Source organism: Aspergillus affinis (genome assembly GCF_023601865.1).
Source record: "Aspergillus affinis strain CMG 70 chromosome Unknown NODE_42_length_251493_cov_91_322052, whole genome shotgun sequence".
Lineage (NCBI taxonomy): Eukaryota > Fungi > Ascomycota > Eurotiomycetes > Eurotiales > Aspergillaceae > Aspergillus > Aspergillus affinis.
The window spans coordinates 38041-56433 of record NW_026515823.1 but is presented as its reverse complement, the minus strand read 5'-3'; the positions used below and the strand labels follow the sequence as shown (position 1 = coordinate 56433).

The following is an 18393-nucleotide window of genomic DNA, read 5'->3' as shown; positions in this document are numbered from 1 at the left end:
GAAGAATTGTGACCAAGTCAATCGATCGAGGCCTCCGACAGGGGAAAGAATCCTGGTCTTTGTTTATTGACGCCGAGAGGGCTATGACCCACCGGTGGAGAAAGAGCACGGGTAGAATAAGCCCACAATCCCATAGTGCCTCTTCATGGATCAAAATCGGGAGGCGGCAGAAAGGAAGAAAACAAGTTCGCAGGTCAGCAAAAGCACAGGAACAAAACATGCGATTTGTCGGGGCATGCAGCCAGAAGATGCAGATCGCGATGCTTGCGGACGGTGTTCATGCCAGCTGTGGAATTTTTGCCACGAAGGTTCGTCAGAAGCAGATACCCTCCCAAGCAACTATTGATTAGGAGCCACATTCCTTTCTCGGAAAAGTGGTACCGTGCATATTCATGATTTCATCCCTGCCATTCCACGGTGAAACCGGCCTTCATGATGGCTAGATCCCTCATCAAGACGCAACACCCTACGTCTCCGATGTGCACGGGAAGTCACGGTAGAATAAACTTTCGGAGTCAGAATTCAATACAGCCTCGAAGGAAGGTTGGATACGAAATTTGAGGGCTCACCTGTCCCTGTAGTGCCTGCACAGTGACACAAAGTACATTGTTCGGACGTGCGCGATGGTGGTGGTGGTGGTGGGCCCGTGGGTGGATGTTTTCGGGCAATTCCACTCTTGTTCATCTGAACCGAGATCGAATTTTGGAATTACCGAGATGTGAGGTGACAAGAATGGCTGAAGAAAGTACGAGGATAGGAAACCGGCGAAACTGGGCACAGCGATACGACGTTCTTCGATTATCGATCGATCGAGTTCTATTCCCTGTACTGGTTTGTTTGGCCATCACGATCGCGCCAGGCCGTCGGGGCCGTGAACCCGGTCCTTGGGGCCATATCCCTGGTTGCTTGGGATAACGACCCAAGGATTATGGTGACTGGTGGCTGCCTGGCGCAATGCAACCACCCCGATGGGACTGTGATCCTGGCACCATCTCGTGCAGGCGCTGCAGCGTGACCTGACAAATTCTGTCGCTCGTCTAAGAGCGCATCAAAATTGAGTACTGAGTAATTTGAATGGGGCCCCCGGGAACACCGGAGCACTGGAGCTGCCGATCAATCGCACTAAATCCGTCCCAATCGGCCAACGACAGATCCAGATCGCCCGGCCACTTGGTGCAGCTCCATATGATTGTAGACACTATGGATGTTAGCATATCCATCGTTACCGACTGACACCATACATTATGCACCAATTGCCGTCCTTGCAGGAGTTCGATCTGCCCCCTTTGCACATGTTGGGACCTTTGAGACCAGTGAACAACGTCATCTGGGGCGACCTTTCTGGGCCGCTAAAACTTTCGGATACACCGCTTCAGCTGAGTGCCACTCGGTAAATTAAAGTCTGAGATTAAGAGACACTGAAACCACCAGAAATAGTTGATGCCCCATTTCTAAATACGGAAGGAAGCAGGCCAGCCGAACGCAGTGACGAAAAGTGGGCGCCCCCTATAGCATCCTGTTCCCACACATGACTCCAGAGTATTTTTCTTAAATACGAGGCCCATTTCTCCTGGGTTGGGTCACAGTCCGTTCTTCCCTTGGTGTAGATTGACCATTTTTTCATCATGGGGATCCGCCAGTATGGACTAGACGATGCCCCCCAAGCTAGTGCCTCGGATCAGATCGTGGCACGGTTTGGGCGTCTTCACATTCTTGATGACCTCATTCGATTGCGAGCAGAGGATATTGTGCAGCAGCCTATTCTCGCTTACCCCAAGCCATCCGACAATGACACCGTCTCGTATGAGTACTTCACGGGACAGGACCTGGATTGCATGGTCGACCAGGCAGTATGTACCCTGATGGATTGCGGGTTCAAGCCGGTACGTAGTATCTTTTTCTCCCTGCTCTCTGCATAGGAACTCACGTTATGATAGCCCCGCGGTGGACAGGCGGTTGTTGCTCTCTTCACGCTCTCGGATATGAACATGGTGGTCACATTCTTCGCACTCAGCCGTCTAGGGTACACGGTGATGATGCTGTCTCCTCGACTTTCGGCAGCTGCCTGTGTATCACTTCTCGACATTGTTGGCTGTGACACCATCCTCTATGGCCAAACCCCCAGTATTCGCGCCACGATGGGCGAAGTGCTCCGTCTCAAGCTGGTAGCATGCCGTCCCCTGATTCAGAGACCCTCACTCCAAGACACATCCGACTCCACTGTCATGGTAATTCATCGCAGCCGAAACCCTGAGATCCAAAAGAACAAGACCGCCTTGATACTCCACTCGTCCGGTTCGACCGGCACGCCAAAGCCTCTTTTCCTAAGTCATAAGGCCTTAATGACTCACCCGACACGAGGCCCTGGGCTTACCTCCTTCAATTCTTTGCCTTGGTACCATCTTCACGGCCTATCAACTGCGCTTCAGGCTATGTATATGAGGAAGACCGCGTTCATGTGGGATGCCTATCTGCCACTCACTGCCACCTCGGTGATCAATTCTCTGGAGGCTGCGAGGCCGGAGTCGGTTCAAGGCGTGCCATATATGCTTCAGCTCCTCGTAGACAGCCCTCGAGGGTTGGACGCCCTCAGAAGTTGCAAGCTTGTCACATACGGCGGAGCCCCCTGCCCTGATGAGCTGGGCGACAAGATGGTAGAAGAGAAGGTGAGATTCGGAGGATCCTTTGGCTTGTAAGTCGTTTTTGCCACCTTTCATGGATGAATATTTCTCTGACCAGCTCATAGAACCGAAGCTGGCCTAGTGGCCGAATCTATTTCTCGCCCGCCAGGCGATCCCTATTGGAGTTACATGAAATTCTTTGATAACATTAGGCCCTATATCTGGATGAAACCCATCAGTGATAGCCTCTACGAATGTGTTTACCTTTCTGGACACCCAGCATTGACCACATCTAATTCGGACCAGCCACCCGGCTCCTACCATTCCAAGGATGTTTTCACACCACACCCACAAATCCCAGAGCGATGGAAGTATGTCACACGCCTGGATGATCGCATCACACTCGTGAATGGCGAGAAGGTGCTCCCATTGCCCATCGAAGGGTCCATCAAGCAGAGTCCGCTCATTCAGGAAGCGGTCGTGGTGGGTGTGAGCCGGAGTGTACCGGGTCTCTTGGTCTTCCGATCGGAGGAGGCGAAACCATTATCCGACCAGGAATACATGGATTTGATCTGGCCTGCTGTCCAGGACGCGAACTCAAGAGCGGAACAGTTTTCGCAGATCTCGCGTGACATGGTTCTCACACTGCCGCCTGACGCCGACTGTCCTCGAACCGATAAAGGCTCCATGATCCGAGCCCAGGTTTATGCTAAATATGCCGACACGATTGACTCATTGTACACCAAGCAAGAAAACAGTGCCGACGGCGCTCTTGAACTTGACGTCGGGAACACTGAAGAGCATCTGACGAAACTTTGCCGTGATGAGGTGGGATTTGACATCTCCAGCCCTGAGGCAGAATTCTTCGCGGACGGACTCGATAGCTTGAAGGCAATTCATCTGCGCCGTCTTATCCTCAGGGACTTCCGGATTGAAAACAGGAAAGAAATTGGTCAGAATATTGTCTTCGAGACCGGGACTGTGTCCAGACTGGCGGAGCACATCCATGCCATTCAATCGGGCCAAGAGACGAAAGCGACAGATGATGTATCAATGATGCCTGGCTTGATTGAGAAATACTCCTCTTTCGGTAGTCATAGCCCCAAGGCTCAAATGGCCCCAACAACTAGGAGCGTTGTATGTTGAGACGATTCCGACCGCGATAAATTCATGCTAATTGATTTTAGATATTGACCGGTGCGACTGGCTCTATGGGAGCACATACGCTTTACAGACTTTTGAACGATGATTCAGTCTCCTCGGTGTATTGTCTGACACGCAGAAACAACGCTAAAGAGGCCATCCTAGAAACTCTGGAGCAAAAGGGACTCGCGGTTCTAAGCTTTCGTACGAAGAAGATCGTCGCACTTAACAGTGCTCTGGATGAGTCAGACTTCGGCTTGAGCCAGAGCACGATCGACGAGATGAGAAAGTCCGTGTCCCTGATCATCCATACGGCATGGCCTGTCAACTTCAATCTGCCCCTGTTAAGCTTCGAGCCACACGTCAAGGGTTTGTACAACCTCATCAACTTCTCACTCTCCGTAAACCTCCCTGCACCGGCCGTCCTTCTCTTCTGCTCCTCAATTTCCACGGCACTGGGCGCAAAGACCTCCGAAGTCCACGAAACTCATATTGAGGACCTCAACAGTGCCCTGGAAATGGGTTACGGTCGGTCAAAACTCATCGGCGAGAAAATAGTCAGCAACGCACGGAAAGTAGGCGCCCGGTCATACTCCCTCCGCATTGGTCAAATATCCGGACACTCGAAGAAGGGTCTCTGGAACGACTCTGAAGCTCTTCCGCTGATGATCCGATCGGCCCTGACCCTAAAGTCACTACCGGAGATCGACACGACATGCTCCTGGCTTCCCGTCGACAAGCTCGTCGCCTCCATGCTTGAAATCGCCAAGACATGCTCAAGCAGATCGGCCGAAGATCAAGACGCGAACGAAGACGACACAATTTACAATTTATGCAATTCTCGCACTTTCAAATGGCCTGCACTCCTCGACACCCTGCGACAGAACGGGTTCAAATTCGACACCGTCCCATTCAATCGGTGGCTGGAGCTACTGCGAGAGAGCGAAGCACGAGGAGAAGAGCTGGTGAATCCCGCCGTCAAGCTGGTAGATCATTACGAGGCCATGTACGGCGAGAAGTCACTGACGCCGCCGACATTCACCACGGACAAGGCCGAGCGGGACAGTATGACGCTTAGAAATGGTCGTCTGCGGATCATCCAGGACGGAATTCTAGGTCGGTATGCGCGAGATTGGCTGAGTCGCTGGCAGACGGCCTGAAGGGGGAGGAAGAGGAATGAATGGAAGGTGATGATGTTATGATATCCTGTTTATAGTTGTTGTTTGTTTTTTTAGCCTATTGCACATACCTTATTAGATTGGAGATAATTTGATTCATTCTTGATAGAGATGAAACGAGACGACAGATGACAGCTGGTGGACAAAGGATTGAAGGGAGTGAATGATGCGAACAAGGGTGGAAGATGGAAGGAGGAAACCGAAGGAAGGCGCTCAAGTAGGTGAAACATCACATGATCAACATGAGAACGAATCGAGGAATGCAAGTGAGATCATAACTATCATGGAATTTTTATTTTAAGTAAAAAAGTCTGCATATTCTAAATACGTATAAATATGAAAGCCAACAATGGCCAGAGAAAGGAAGTTTCCCAACGTCTTTTAAAGAGGACGATACACAGCCAGAACGAGTGGACAACGAAGGGGTATGATATTGAAACCAACGGCAGACTATTATACAAAAACAAGATTAGAGGGTATTTTCACGACCTCTTACAGGATATAATGGCTGAAAAGGGATATCAGAATGAAACCGAAAGGAAATCGCGAAAAGACGCTCATGCCAAGAAAGCCAGAGCGAGAGCGCCCAGGACGCCAGATGTGCTCAGGGAGAGCTTGCTAGCCGCGCCAGTGAAGAGAGGGCTGATAGGAGTGGTTGCGCTCGGGATGGGAGAGGCCGACGATCCAGAGAAGCCAGAGTTGCCCGAGGCGCCGGAGCCGGAGCCGGAGCCAGAACCAGAACCAGAACCAGAGCTGGCACCGGGTGATCCGCCAGGAGCAGAGCCCTCTTTGCCGGTCGAAGAGTCACCAGCGGGGGGCGCGGACGTAGGAGCAGGCGCGGGAGCAGAGGACACGGTAATGCTCTGCGGCGGCGAAGGCGGGTTGCTGGGGTGGGAGCTTTCAACTGGGGCGACGTTCGAGGGGTTTGAGGGCTGAGCACCGGAGGCAGTGGGCGCAGAGGGCACCTGGTCCTGGGACTGAGAGTCGGCGGGCGCGTCAGGGACTTGAGAAGGAACCACGCCGGAGGTACCCTCGGGGGCAGGCTGGGAAGCAGGGGCAGTCGGAGCGACGGAAGAAGCACCGCTTTCCGCGGCGGCACCCGACTGGCCAGCATGGATGGCAGTGGCAGCAGTACCCTGGGTGAGGCCGCAAACGGTCGTGGTCTCGGTCACGTAGATGGTGCTTCTCGAGGAAGACTGGGAGCCCTCGGAGCTGCCGGAGCTGCCGGGGCTGCCAGAGTTAGCAGAGCTGCCGGAGCTTCCAGAGCCACTGGAGCTGTTGGAGTTGTCCGAGTTGTGGGAGCTTCCCGACTCAGAGTTTCCGCTTCCAGCGTTGCCGGAGCTGCTCGAGCCGCTGGCAGGGGCGGTGGTAGCCGCGGCGCTGGCCTTGGTGGTTGTGGAGGCAGCAGACGTGACTTCGGCAGCGGGAGGGTTCGAGGCAGTGTGGGCGGCGGCGGTTTCCGACTTGGAGGCGGCGGCTTCGGTGGTGGCAGCAGCCTGCTGGGTAGTAGAGGTGGAAGTGGCCTGGGACACGGCATGAGTGGTGCTTTCGACCTGAGAGGCTGCCGACGAGATCTCGGCGGGGGTGTTGGAGCTGGTGCCGATCTGGTACAGCTTGATAGAATTGATTTCCCAGTACGCCTCCTTGAAAGCTTCGGGGTTCTCGGCGACGTAGTTAACGCAGCTCTGGATGGGGTTGCTGGGGTCCTTCACGGGGCAACCAGAGTCACCGAACACACCACCGGCCCAGTCACCGCAGAAAGTGGTGTCAAGGATGAATTTCTGGGACTTGAAGCGCTCGTGGAAGTCGCAAGAGCCCTGCAGATGGGCCATCGGGGTGCCGAAGGCGGAGGTGTCGGGCTTGCCGTTGGTGATGGACTTGGGGATCTCGCTGCGAGCGAAGTACCAGATCTTGAGGAAATCAGCGGTCCACTCCATCGCATAAACACCACCACCGTTCTTGTTGAAAGGGTCTCCGGAGGAGCCCTTCTGGCCCTTCACCACGCAGCCGATGGTGCCCGAGGCATCTCCGCACTCGCTGGAGGTCATGTCGCCGAGCATGTCGTGGTCGCCGCCAACGTCGCAGGAGCCGCTAGTGTGCAGAACGATCTCGTTCGAGTCGTGCTTGTTGACACCCTCGATGATGTCGATTTCGCCGTCATGAGGCCAGTCGGGGCCAACGGACCAGAAAGCAGGCCACGTTCCGCAGACGCTGCCGGGCATGTGTGCGAGGTCGATAACGTACAAACCCTCGTCGTAGTACTTCTTGCTTTCGATACGGACGGAGTCACGACCAGGTCCCTCCGGGCTGAGGGTCGTTTTGTGGTCCACACCCATATAGAAGCTGCCACTGGAGGTGATGTCGATCAGACCGGTGCTCTCCGCGTAGCTCTGGTTGGTATAGGTGACGAAGCCATTGGTCGGGTCGGCGCCGGTGAAGAACTCGAAATAGTCCAGAAATTTCTCGCCTTGCCAAGATTCGTGCAGTTGGTAGCTGCCAGAGCTACCAGTCGAGCCTTTAGCAAATGCAGGCGCAATGAGAGAGGTAGCAGCGAGCGATCCCACACTCCAGAGTAGAGATCGGGAAGTCATTGTAGCCGGAACACAGTTCAGATAAATCAATCAATAGAAGACAAATGAGTGGAAGTAAGTAGAGCTATAGGCAGATCAACACGACGGAAGATGAAGATCTCAGATCTATCAAGAAGATCGAAAGAAATCGGTCGAATTACGATGTAGGTGGAAAGGAATGAAAGACAACCGTCTAGGCTGTGGCAACGAAGGTACGATAGAGAAAAGAAGGTGCAAAGAATGCAGATTTCGATCTGCGACTGGGAAAATGACGCGAGAAGGAATGTGAAAAGGAAGGATGGCGAGTAAAAGAAAAGAAAGAAAAATGAGAGAAGGCAAAAAGAGAAAGAAAAAAAAAGTCACAGGGAGGTATGGAGGAAAGGCATGATAAAGATTGGGGATAGTCGGTATAATAATAAAAGAGGGGAGGTCTGGCCCGCCATGTCGGGGAGTCCTGTGTTGCACTGAGCAGCAGTGTAAACTAATCCGTTCGAGTCAAAGTGAAGTGCTCCGTAAGTGTGAATAAGGGAAATGGCCTATTAGTGTCCAAGGATCCATCGAGCCGGCGCAGTGGGGATCCACGCTTGGAGAGTCGGCGCTTGGTGCTGGAGGCACCAAGCGAGATGCGACGAATCAGGATGGGCGTTGGGAGCGCCAGGGTGACGGAGCCCGGACTACCAAATGCCTGCCATGAGTCCATTAACTCCATTCCTCTTTGCCCAGGTATGCCGAGTGGGGCGACCAGGAGCTGGCTTGGTGATGGATGTGCTCGGCAGGCGGTCGGCCGACTTGAAACGCGACGAGCCTGCCCTAAGGTGTATATGAAACAGGAGAACGCCCATCTTCCGGGCTAAGAGAGAGGCGAGAGTTTACGGGATTGGGTGTGAGTGAGACAGCTCATCCACCCCTCTTTGGCCAGGCGAGTATGCAACCCAAAAAAAAAAAACCTTGATCGATCCATTCATGAAGAACCGTCGTTGTTGTGTTGAGTCTGACCCCCTCCCCTCCCCCGACGACAATTATGCATGATTAGTGATTACGGTCGCAAGTTGTCCGTGCCTCTCACTGCCACCCCCAGCAACTGTCACATTCTCGGCAGGGGAGATGTGGTGTAATCGTCAGGGCCAGGCAGCGGAAAAGGGGATCATCCAGCGGGCGGGAAACGGAGGGCCAAATAGCTGATCCGGGTGACCAATCCGATCGCAGGCCGTGGACGGCGCCAGAAAGTGAATTTGGGACGGAGTCTTTGGTCGATAGTGGGCTCGTCTAGACGCTGGGAGTGGAGCACAACGGCGAGACCGTCGTTTCTCGGTAGGTGGGGAGAAGAGCGGATGAATCGCAAAATTCGCAAGGGATTGGAATGGGAGATTCTAGGACGTGGCGACGGGACGATCGCTGCAGTGAGCAGGAAGCGACTCGAAGACACACCATGTCAAAGAGGTAATGATCATTGCGATCGAGACGGGTCTGCGAATCCTGCTGTTGACCAAGCAGAGAGATGAAGAAGAGGGAAAGAAGAGGAAGGGAAGGAAAGGGAAGGAAATCCTGGCCTCCGCCCGCGCCCAATAGGGTCTAGCGCCGCAGCCACGCTCGGGTGCTGAATCAGCGGGCGCCACACTTTCTTTATCCTGATCGGGGGTGGCTGAGCATTGCTATTCTTGTTCTGTTACCTACTCCGTACTACCGTCAGATTGTTGGAATGCTCCAACATATTCCTAGGTGGAGGCCATTCTTGGTTTCCTGGTCTTGGTGTCTTGGTGTCTTAACCTATACGGAGTCGTCCCTGTGATCAATCCTTCCAACACAGAGTCAGGAGTATCTCGACCTGGTGCCATGGGTCGGTTCCGCCCTGAACCACTTTTATGCCCAAATATTGCAGGGTGGGGCTCCTTTATTTTGAACATACTACTCCATTCAAGGTATGCATTGGATCCTGGAAATTGAGCACGGGTCATCCTCGCGCGGTTTCTATTTTGGAGAGAGGACACTATTCTCCCGCGAATTACATCCACGGCCCCTTTAGGAAAAGATGCCGGTCCGAAGGCAGATTTTATATTACCCTGAACGGCTATTTCCGCGCAGAGGCTCAGGGGTTACTTGCTGTCATTTTCGCCCATCTCAGGAATGTTGATGAGCTAGCGCGGATGGTCATTGATCCATTGATCATTCCCTCCAGGTTGCCCGCATCATGCTGTCCATGTGGTTGGTGGCGCCCCATTGACCGAGTGAATTGTTGCCGCCAATAACTCTTCCGCCACGCTTTCACCTTGCCTATTTAGTTCCCAATTCACAGTCCTTGTTCGGCCTAACCCTGAACGGATGACCTGACTAGCTGCCCTGGTGCCTCCAGGGAAACCCGGAAATCCCGAATATCTCTTCATAGCTACCCACATCTCTCCTCATCCTTTTCCGTACCCCTGAGTTTACAAAAACACCTGGCTGGAAATTGTGATTGGTAGAAAGCATGGAGTTATCTGCCGAACCTTGGTCAACATTACACTTTCACCAGAATGTCGGTTGCCATATCTTGAGCCGTTGCTTAGCTGTCCACGAGCTGCGAACTTTGTTCTTGGCGACACAAACTTATAATTCCCGGTTACTCTGCCAACTTATTCCCGGGAAAGAGCTTTGAATACTTCTTGTTCTCGGGTCCCTGATAAGTAGTGTCGCTGCTCATCATTTGATTTCTCCTCCCCAGGACAGACCGCGCTCGGATCGGGTCGGGTGCACATCGTGTCAACGTTCCTCTGATTAGTGCACACACTGATTACATATCTTCATAACGATTCGCTTGATTGAGGGGTCTACGCTGTCTCGCTCACTTAGGGGCATTCATTGATCATTTTAAAGGAATATTGTCCCCGATAGTTCCGTCCTTGTGCCCTTTTTTATCCCACTGCAGCCCATGGAGTGATGGCTGCGTCTTGCGTAGGACTTCTCACCTCTTCCTTTCGTCGATGTCAGACTCGCCCGTATATTATTGAAGTGAAACAAATGCCTCCAGTGTAGACAGGGAATGCACGTACCCATTAGGTCCCCACACTCGGTCAAAGCAGTTGACCGTCTAAACCATGGCCTTCTTGCGCTGTCCGTAGTCCGAAAATGGGTTACAAGGTCAATTCTCATAGTTGATGTCCATTCTGATGGATGATTATCGGCGAGAGGCGGTACCCCGGACGGTCTTTGAGTTGAAGTCGGAGGAGTTGCTTGTCACTAAGGTTTGCAGGAGAAGAGAAGCTAGGATGAAGTGTGCGAGATGGTTCAGCAATGACCTTAGGATATCGTGTCGCTCTGTTCCGGGATCTTACAGCGAAACCTACTAGCAAAGTTGAACGGAACAATTACTTCGAACTTTCTGATTCAGCGATGAAGCTAGAATGAATAAAGAACAGAGCACCCCCATCCCCCCTCCCTCCCTTGATTGGGCTAATTTCAAGGATATACTTCATATTGTAGTCCTGAAGATATCAGGTAGCGGACACGACCGGTTAATGCGGACAAATCGCCCAAAGCGGCTTCGCGCGGGTGGGGAGCGGCCCATTGATTTTGGGGCCAGCAGCGTGAATAATCTTTCATCATCCTCCAGCGTTCCAATAGAATGCATTCGTTGATGCTGATTTCCAATCCATTTGCATGATGCCAAATGATGCAGCTTCGCCATCGTGATCCTGACAAAACATGAACGATTGCTTAGAAATGTTACACAGTTGGGGAAATATATAAGAGGCACGAACGACTGCGGCAGTGATGATATATTCCAACCCATCTCACTCCAAGAATATCCATCCACAGCGAAAAATGTCTTCCAAACTCATCGTTGTTCTCGGCGCCACCGGCAATCAAGGCGGTTCGGTGATCAAGTCCTTTATCAAGGATCCGGCCTGGCGTATTCGCGCCCTAACCCGGAACACGTCTTCTGCTAGCGCACAGGCCCTGCGAGAGTCCGGAGTCGAAGTCGTGCAGGCCAATCTCGACGACCCTTCCTCCCTCGAGGCGGCCTTCCAAGACGCAAATGCCATCTTCGCCGTCACCGACTTCTGGAATAGCTTCGCCAACCCCGAGAACTAAAAAAAGAAGAGACCTGACTAACCGATGAACGAGTGGACATATCACTACGAGAAACAGCAGGGCAGGAACGTGTTTGACGCCGCCGCCAAGGTGCCCACGCTTGAGAGATTGATCTTCTCCAGCCTGTCGGATGCCTCCAAGTGGTCAAAGGGAAAGTACATGAACGTGATGCACTTTGATTCCAAGGCCCATGCTGCGGAATACGGCAAGAAGACACACCCCGCGCTGTGGAAGAAGACCAGTTTACTTCAAGTTGGCTGGTATCTCTCCAACTTTCTCTCGCACCCGTTACTTCAGCCTCGAAAGGTAAACTTGCTGTTTGTCTTTGATGTGCTCATTGGCTTATACTCTCGTATAGAATGAGGAGGGTGTGTATCAGTACATCACTGGCGTGCGTGGTGACGTACACCTCCCAGCAATCGCTGCCGAAGAAGATACCGGACCAGCCGCGAAAGCGCTGATTTTGAGCCCCCCTGGAAAACACCTGATTGCGTACCGGGGATGGATTACACTGAACGCATTTTTCGACCTCTGGAGCCGTGTCCTGGGTGTGCCTGCCGAGTTGGTGACGCTCCCTGATGGTGAATCCATTCCGGGAGTCCCGGATGATTTGAAGCAGGAGCTCATCGATAACTGGGCTTATTTCAATGAATGCGGATATGAGGGTCGCGATGATCCGACTGTCATTCACCCAAGACAGGTATGTGGTTCTGAATTACTCGGAGTTATGAACATTGCTAATCGGTATAGCTCGAGGTTCCGCTGAACTTGCCTTCGGTGGAGGATTGGATCCGGCAGCAGGACTGGTCGGGTGTTTTATAGACATTTTCAACGCATTGTAATTTGCTAAGTGGACGAACAGCACATGTGCTTAATTGATTATTATTATTATTATGAGGTTTTTAATCCAGGGCTCTTCTCGCAGCTACCAGAAAAAGTTGAATATTCTTGGTACTGGCTCTTAGATGGCGGACAAGTAAGGGGGCTTTTAACAAAGTTAACTCAGAGGAAGTAACTAACTATAGGTAGGCATCATGCCTGACCGCTCAATCGCAGCGAGTGGAAGCCTAAATCTTCCATTAGTTGCCTAGAACATATCTCTCCTTTTTAGTTAGAATATTTCTCCTGTTCAAATACGTTTCGCAGCGCAGTCAGAAGTCGACATAAATCAGTCCTGATGGATTCCCCGTCCACCGAGCTTCCCAAACCGCCAATCCCCTACATCACGGGATGGAAATTTACCGTGCAGTCGCATGAATCTCCTGCCCCGACACCGGTCACTAGCCGGTGCTGCTATAACAGCGAACCGGAGCGAGTCGAGAGGAAGGAACTCAGTCCGCTAGAACGATGCCTAAAGAATCATCCGTTAGCAGGCCAAGAGTCAAATCAGCCACCACATCGCTTTGATTTGAAGATAGTCCATCCGGTAAGAATTGGAGATGGCCACAACTCTCAGGTCTTCATCGTGAAATCCTTAGGGGAGCATCCTTTACCAGAGGACAAAACACTGGTGGCCAAGCTATACGACCCTCTTTACATTGACGACAACGACGAAATAATCAATCCATTCAAAGCCGTGGATCATTTCTATACCCATGAAATGCGCGCATACGATCTGCTGTCTAAAATGCAAGGCCATCTCGTGCCCCAATATTACGGGTCCTACAAAATGGACATTGCCGCAGACAGTTCCAGAGTGCGCGCCATCCGTCTCATCCTGATCGAATACGTGGAAGGAATCCCAATGCTACGGGTGCACCCCAACTGATTCTCAAGATATTCGCCTGCAGATCATGAAAACTATAATCGACTTTGAAAGCACAGTATATCACCGGAAGAACATCCTGCTCAGAGACATGAGCCCTCGCAATGTGATGCTGTTGGAGACGACGGCACTCGAGCCTAGCAGACATGTCATTTTTGTCGATTTTGCGGTCGCCTTGTTCAATCGTAAACTGGATCATCCGCTTCCCATCAATACAGATTTCTTCCTTGGCCAATACATGCCACCTCTGCTGCGCTGGAGCATGACAAAGGCTTGGAAGTTCTTGGATTGGATTGATTGGGATCGGGAACCTTGGGTTGAAAATGAGTATGCTCATACGGCTGGCACCATCACTCAAGAGATGCGGGATCGTTTTTCTTTCTGCAAGGACAAATGTAGATAGTCGATGTCATGGAATTTGAAAGTCAGGAAGAGGCAAGGATAGCCCGCTTTGGGAAAGTAAATCTCATCTAGGTTATGGAAACAATGTCTAATGAACTGACTACACAAAAGACCGAACCTAGCGCTAAAAATGATGGGTACAATGAACTGAGGCCGAGAATCCCGCACCAATTTAATCATACTTATGAATTTTAGGGCCATGGCGCTTTTTGCGGTAGCTCGGACATATCTAGCGAATGTTTGCAGCGGAAGCTTTTGCGGTTCTGTAGTTTTCAATAGGTTAGTCGCGAGCGGCTCAATGCGGTTTGACACATACTTCTTATAGACTTCGGTGGTATTTTTACTGCCTGTCTGCTTTCAGAGTCACTGGCTGTCAAAGTATATAACTGTAAAATATGGGTAAGGTGGTTCGGTTAGTATGGTATGTCGGGCACCAGAGGTGTAAGGGGGGCAACAGAAAAGGTTCGAGTATAGCTAGTGCGACAGAAGATTAGTTGAGAAATATACCAATTTGTGGCCTGAGATCTTGGCGACAGAAAGTAAATCTAATCCCCAACTGAGTAACGAGTGAATAGTGTGAAGACGGTTTACCAAAGGCCCAAGCAGTCAAGCATGGAAGGTTAGAAAAATAGAGCGGGTAAACAAGATCAGTGGGATACGACTTTAGAGTCTGCTTGGCAACCTGGAAAAATTTCAAAATCTGGGTTGTCAATCAAAGCAGACTAGGTTAGCCTTGTGGCATTCTCCTAGTTCATTCACTCACCACCGCTGGCCTTCTGTTTCTCTGTCCTGATACACCTGTCCCTCTTCATCATTGGGAAAGAAATCCTGGCAGCCAGCCTGGTTTTTGGAAAACAGAACTCATGGATCTACCGTATCTGGTATGCACTCTTTTGGAGGGACAAATTGCCTGTGGGGCAACGTCCCTGCGTTTAATATCCTCAAACTAGCATCGAATGTGGGAGAAAAATATGTTTAAAACCTTCGCATCTTGTTCGCAGGTACAGACTAGTATTTGTTAACCTCAATGGTGTCTGTAAACTGACAAGCCTTGCAAACAGCTTCAGGAGACCTTCGAAATGTTATCAAGACGGTCGTTGATCTTCCCACAACCTATACCCGGTCTCTCGGCATCGCAATAAATGACATAGAATTCGATATTGTGGCCCGCAACATCATGATTCTGATTCTCGCTTTGGTTGTTGGAAATGAAAGTGCAATTGATTGCATCATCCACCTCTGGTATTCAGCGTCTATGCACGACTCGGACTTGGATATTCTTTCCAATCGGATTCGGCCTCTGATCCAGGGAGTCTGCAGCAAAATCCAGAGTAAGCCATCGGAGGTCTTAGTTTCAGAAACCTGGACATTCGAAAGTCGCACCTTGAAAATTATGCTGCAGAAGTCGTCATGAATCCGCCTCCTATCCTACTTTGAAATACCAGTTGGTCTAACATTCGAGGTGGCACATATTCTTCGCGCAAGAAACACTCTCGCTCAATGCTAAAGGGACTACCGTGATTGGTACATGTGAATCCTTTCGCCAGCCCAACGGATCGAGTACCACATGTTCTGCCAGTATGTTTTGATGCTTCCCTTTAGAATGCCACGTCAAGACTTTAAGGGATCAAACCCGTGCGCCAGGGGCGTCAAACAGGCGTAGAGAATCGATGCTAATACAAAACAAGGACCATTTTTCGAAATCTCAAAGGATGGCCGATTCCGGACCATTTAGATCCTCTTCATGGCTGGTCTCTGGAAGAGGTTTCGCGCACATACAGCGGAGTCGCCACGGCCAATGGATATAGCAAACTGTATATTCATCTGCGAGCAATGTTTCATTCTTTTATGTATCGAATTTCTGATGCGAAGATATCTTTCGAACTTCACAGTACTGATGTCTCTTCTTCCTGAACGCCTGGGAAAGGGATTCTTTAGCAGGGTTGATGTGGATGTAGTGTTGATCTCGGGAATCTAGATATCAGAAAGAATTACAGTTCCGTGAAGATAGGGAGGCTTGTGGCGCGAGAATGAAGGAACCACATACTGTTATCGAGAAATATCCCTTCTGGTTGAAACTCTGCCCTGACTAGGAAGGTGCCTAAGAGGAGTTTGATCGGTGCATGAGACAGGGAGCTTCAGGGAGGGAGCGCTATGTTGAGTGGCAGAGAGTGGATTAGACCATGTCTTGAGCGCTGTGTGTCTCATTCTTGAGTTTTCTCCGTGGTTAGGATTGAGGAACTGTGAGCTAGTGATGTTCGTTCAAGATCGTGCTGTCTGCAGGGTATACCTTGTTCTCTGTTCTATGCATCTGCTTATGTCGGCTTAGTGAGATTGGATTTCCGAGAATTCCTCGATTAGATAGCACTGTTGGTCTCAAAGTAGTGAGTAACTAACAACTATACCATAGCCCAAGCGGCCAACAAATCGCGCCAACTGCTCCAAGCCCTTCGACTTCTTCGATTTAGTCGAGATGTTCGGAATCATCAGCTCAAACGCCTCACGCGCCACATATTCTTGCCTAGTGTGCAGGTACTTCTGTAGGACCCAGAAGCGGAAATGCACGCGAGAGGTGCCGGCTTGCGCCGCGGTGGGCATCACATTTCCCTATCTCGGGGCGATCGACTGATAATCTATCCAGTGTCTACGCTCGAATAAGAACTGTGAATACTCTGAAACCAAAGAACAAAGGATCAAGGTCAGGTCAATACTCATCACCGTTGCGAACGAAGTCGCAGACCAAGCCGGCCCAGCAGCCTGGGTCTAACTTTGCTGTTGCTCTCGATGAAAGTTGCTTCAACGACGCCCGTGGATAAGGATGACGCCGTTTGCTCATCGCTTTACCAGAAGACGCTCGAATTATCGTCGGGCATGGAGAGACTCGGATTCTTCCGTCTTGAGCTGCTACAATCTGCAATTTTGATCTCGGTATACGAAACCGGTCACGGTATCTATCCGGCCGCGTTTACAAGTGTGGGTCGTGCCGCCAGGCTGGGCCAGGTGATGGGCTTGCATGATAGGAAGAATGCCTCTCAAATTTTCGAATCACCTAATGGTGGATCATGGGATCCCTAACTAGCAAGCAGCGCTAGGCAAGAGGAAATCTCCAGCATAAGTTGTCTTGGCACTTAGTATGTCCAGAGGAAATACAGTTCCCACTGATTAGATAGTTCTGTGCAAGCGGAAATGAACATTTACTCAGACAAAAGGTCACGATGCATTGGCCAATATCAGTCCTGATATTCATGATATAGACTAACCTCTAAGCCAATTCGATCACAGCCTATACATCTCACAGAATGCCTAGACCTGACTATAGCCAATCTTCGTTCAGATCGATCAGCCCATGCGCACTATGTAGTATAGATATAGGAACATTCCGGTCTTCCTATCTGAAGCGTTTCTTTAATTACCTCGGATGGCGATACGAAGCTATGCGATTGCACGGTAGATGATCTATATCCACTCCGTGCATTGCAGTGAAAGGAGACTCTACTAGCATCAAACAGGATGAGAAGTCCTTTCACCAAGCACCAGAGGTCTATAAAACCCCCCTTCACGATCCCAAACTCCTATTTTATACCATGTTCGAACTGTCTTCCAAACCGACCCCAAACTTTCTCTTTCAAACATACCCTTTCCTAAACCTCCTCCACTTGGTAAGCCCTAACATCCCAGTCCCCCAGCTATAGTATAAACCCTTACCTAACTTGATATTGTCTTCCATTCCGTAGGACCAATCATGTCTCGAACCCTCATCTTCATTCTCCTCTTTACCCTGCAGGCCCTCGTCATGGGCCTTCCAGTTCAAGAGCTTGAGGAAAGGTCCCACCTTGCGCCCGCCCAAGTTATCATCCACAGCAAGCTGAACAGCGTCAACATTCATGCGTGGTCCGTGTCCAACAAAATCGACAAAGAGCTGACCATTGCCCCCGGCGGCGGAATCTACGTCGAGGAGTACAGATTCAACCCGAACGGCGGCGGCATTTCAATCAAGATGAGCGAGAAGGGCGATATGAACAACATCATCCAGTTCGAGTACACGCGCAAGGGCGACAAGATCTGGTGGGATGTCTCGTACGTCAACCAAAAGGTCACTTCTGGCTCGGCGATCGTCGCGGCGGGCTTCTCGGTCACTTCGAAAAATAAAGATTGTCCGCAGGTGCACTGCCGTCCGGGCGATGAGAACTGCCAGGGCATTTACCACAACCCTCACGATGACTGGGCTTCTTATGGATGTCCTCTTGATACGATCTTGTATATGAAGATTGGTTAGTAAATAGGCGTTGTCCACTGGATACGTTCGTCTGTCTCGGCGAGGTGACTTGGAGTATTGGGGGGCGAGGTGACTTGGAGTATTGGGGAGCAAATAGTGTGAGTCGTTTGAAGAACTCCACGCATATGTATGGGCTTTTCTATTGGTGAGGGGAGTTGTCTGTCATTCTTATGAAAGCTGTGGATGTACTTCATTTTGAATATCTTCTAGATTATAGAACCTGTGTCTCATTCATCCTGAGGCGCACTATTCTTTGACAAATCCTTCTTTATGATCATTGTGTAGGAAGATGTATCCACGGATTCAAGACTACGTCCTCGTAATCGGTAAAGAACTAGCAGCCCTAGATCTCTACTCTACTTGAACAGTT

At 50.8% G+C, this 18393-nt stretch overlaps 6 protein-coding genes across 6 annotated transcripts; 5 read left to right on the top strand and 1 right to left on the bottom strand.

The window, feature by feature from the left end:
• Positions 1–1625: 1625 nt before the first annotated feature.
• On the top strand, positions 1626–4924 carry KD926_007352 (putative NRPS-like enzyme; the record flags this gene model as incomplete). Its single annotated transcript, XM_053100197.1, has 4 exons — positions 1626–1883; positions 1938–2692; positions 2747–3758; positions 3809–4924. The coding sequence occupies 4 exons, from the start codon at positions 1626–1628 to the stop codon at positions 4922–4924; spliced, it is 3141 nt and encodes a 1046-aa protein (XP_052956063.1).
• Positions 4925–5499: 575 nt separating this feature from the next.
• Positions 5500–7533, bottom strand: eng2 (putative GPI anchored endo-1,3(4)-beta-glucanase; the record flags this gene model as incomplete). Its single annotated transcript, XM_053100196.1, has 1 exon — positions 5500–7533. The coding sequence occupies one exon, from the start codon at positions 7531–7533 to the stop codon at positions 5500–5502; it is 2034 nt and encodes a 677-aa protein (XP_052956062.1).
• Positions 7534–11310: 3777 nt separating this feature from the next.
• On the top strand, positions 11311–11580 carry KD926_007350 (putative hscarg dehydrogenase; the record flags this gene model as incomplete). Its single annotated transcript, XM_053100194.1, has 1 exon — positions 11311–11580. One exon carries the CDS (start codon positions 11311–11313, stop codon positions 11578–11580), a length of 270 nt encoding a protein of 89 aa, XP_052956061.1.
• A 24-nt stretch (positions 11581–11604) lies between these two features.
• Positions 11605–12402, top strand: KD926_007349 (putative hscarg dehydrogenase; the record flags this gene model as incomplete). Its single annotated transcript, XM_053100193.1, has 3 exons — positions 11605–11886; positions 11939–12280; positions 12331–12402. 3 exons carry the CDS (start codon positions 11605–11607, stop codon positions 12400–12402), a joined length of 696 nt encoding a protein of 231 aa, XP_052956060.1.
• A 355-nt stretch (positions 12403–12757) lies between these two features.
• On the top strand, positions 12758–16822 carry KD926_007348 (uncharacterized protein; the record flags this gene model as incomplete). Its single annotated transcript, XM_053100192.1, has 5 exons — positions 12758–13309; positions 13371–13740; positions 14809–15078; positions 16158–16287; positions 16486–16822. The coding sequence occupies 5 exons, from the start codon at positions 12758–12760 to the stop codon at positions 16820–16822; spliced, it is 1659 nt and encodes a 552-aa protein (XP_052956059.1).
• Positions 16823–17489: 667 nt separating this feature from the next.
• On the top strand, positions 17490–18023 carry KD926_007347 (cyanamide hydratase; the record flags this gene model as incomplete). The annotated part of the gene is made up of 1 exon (XM_053100191.1): positions 17490–18023. One exon carries the CDS (start codon positions 17490–17492, stop codon positions 18021–18023), a length of 534 nt encoding a protein of 177 aa, XP_052956058.1.
• Between the last annotated feature and the right edge of the window lie 370 nt (positions 18024–18393).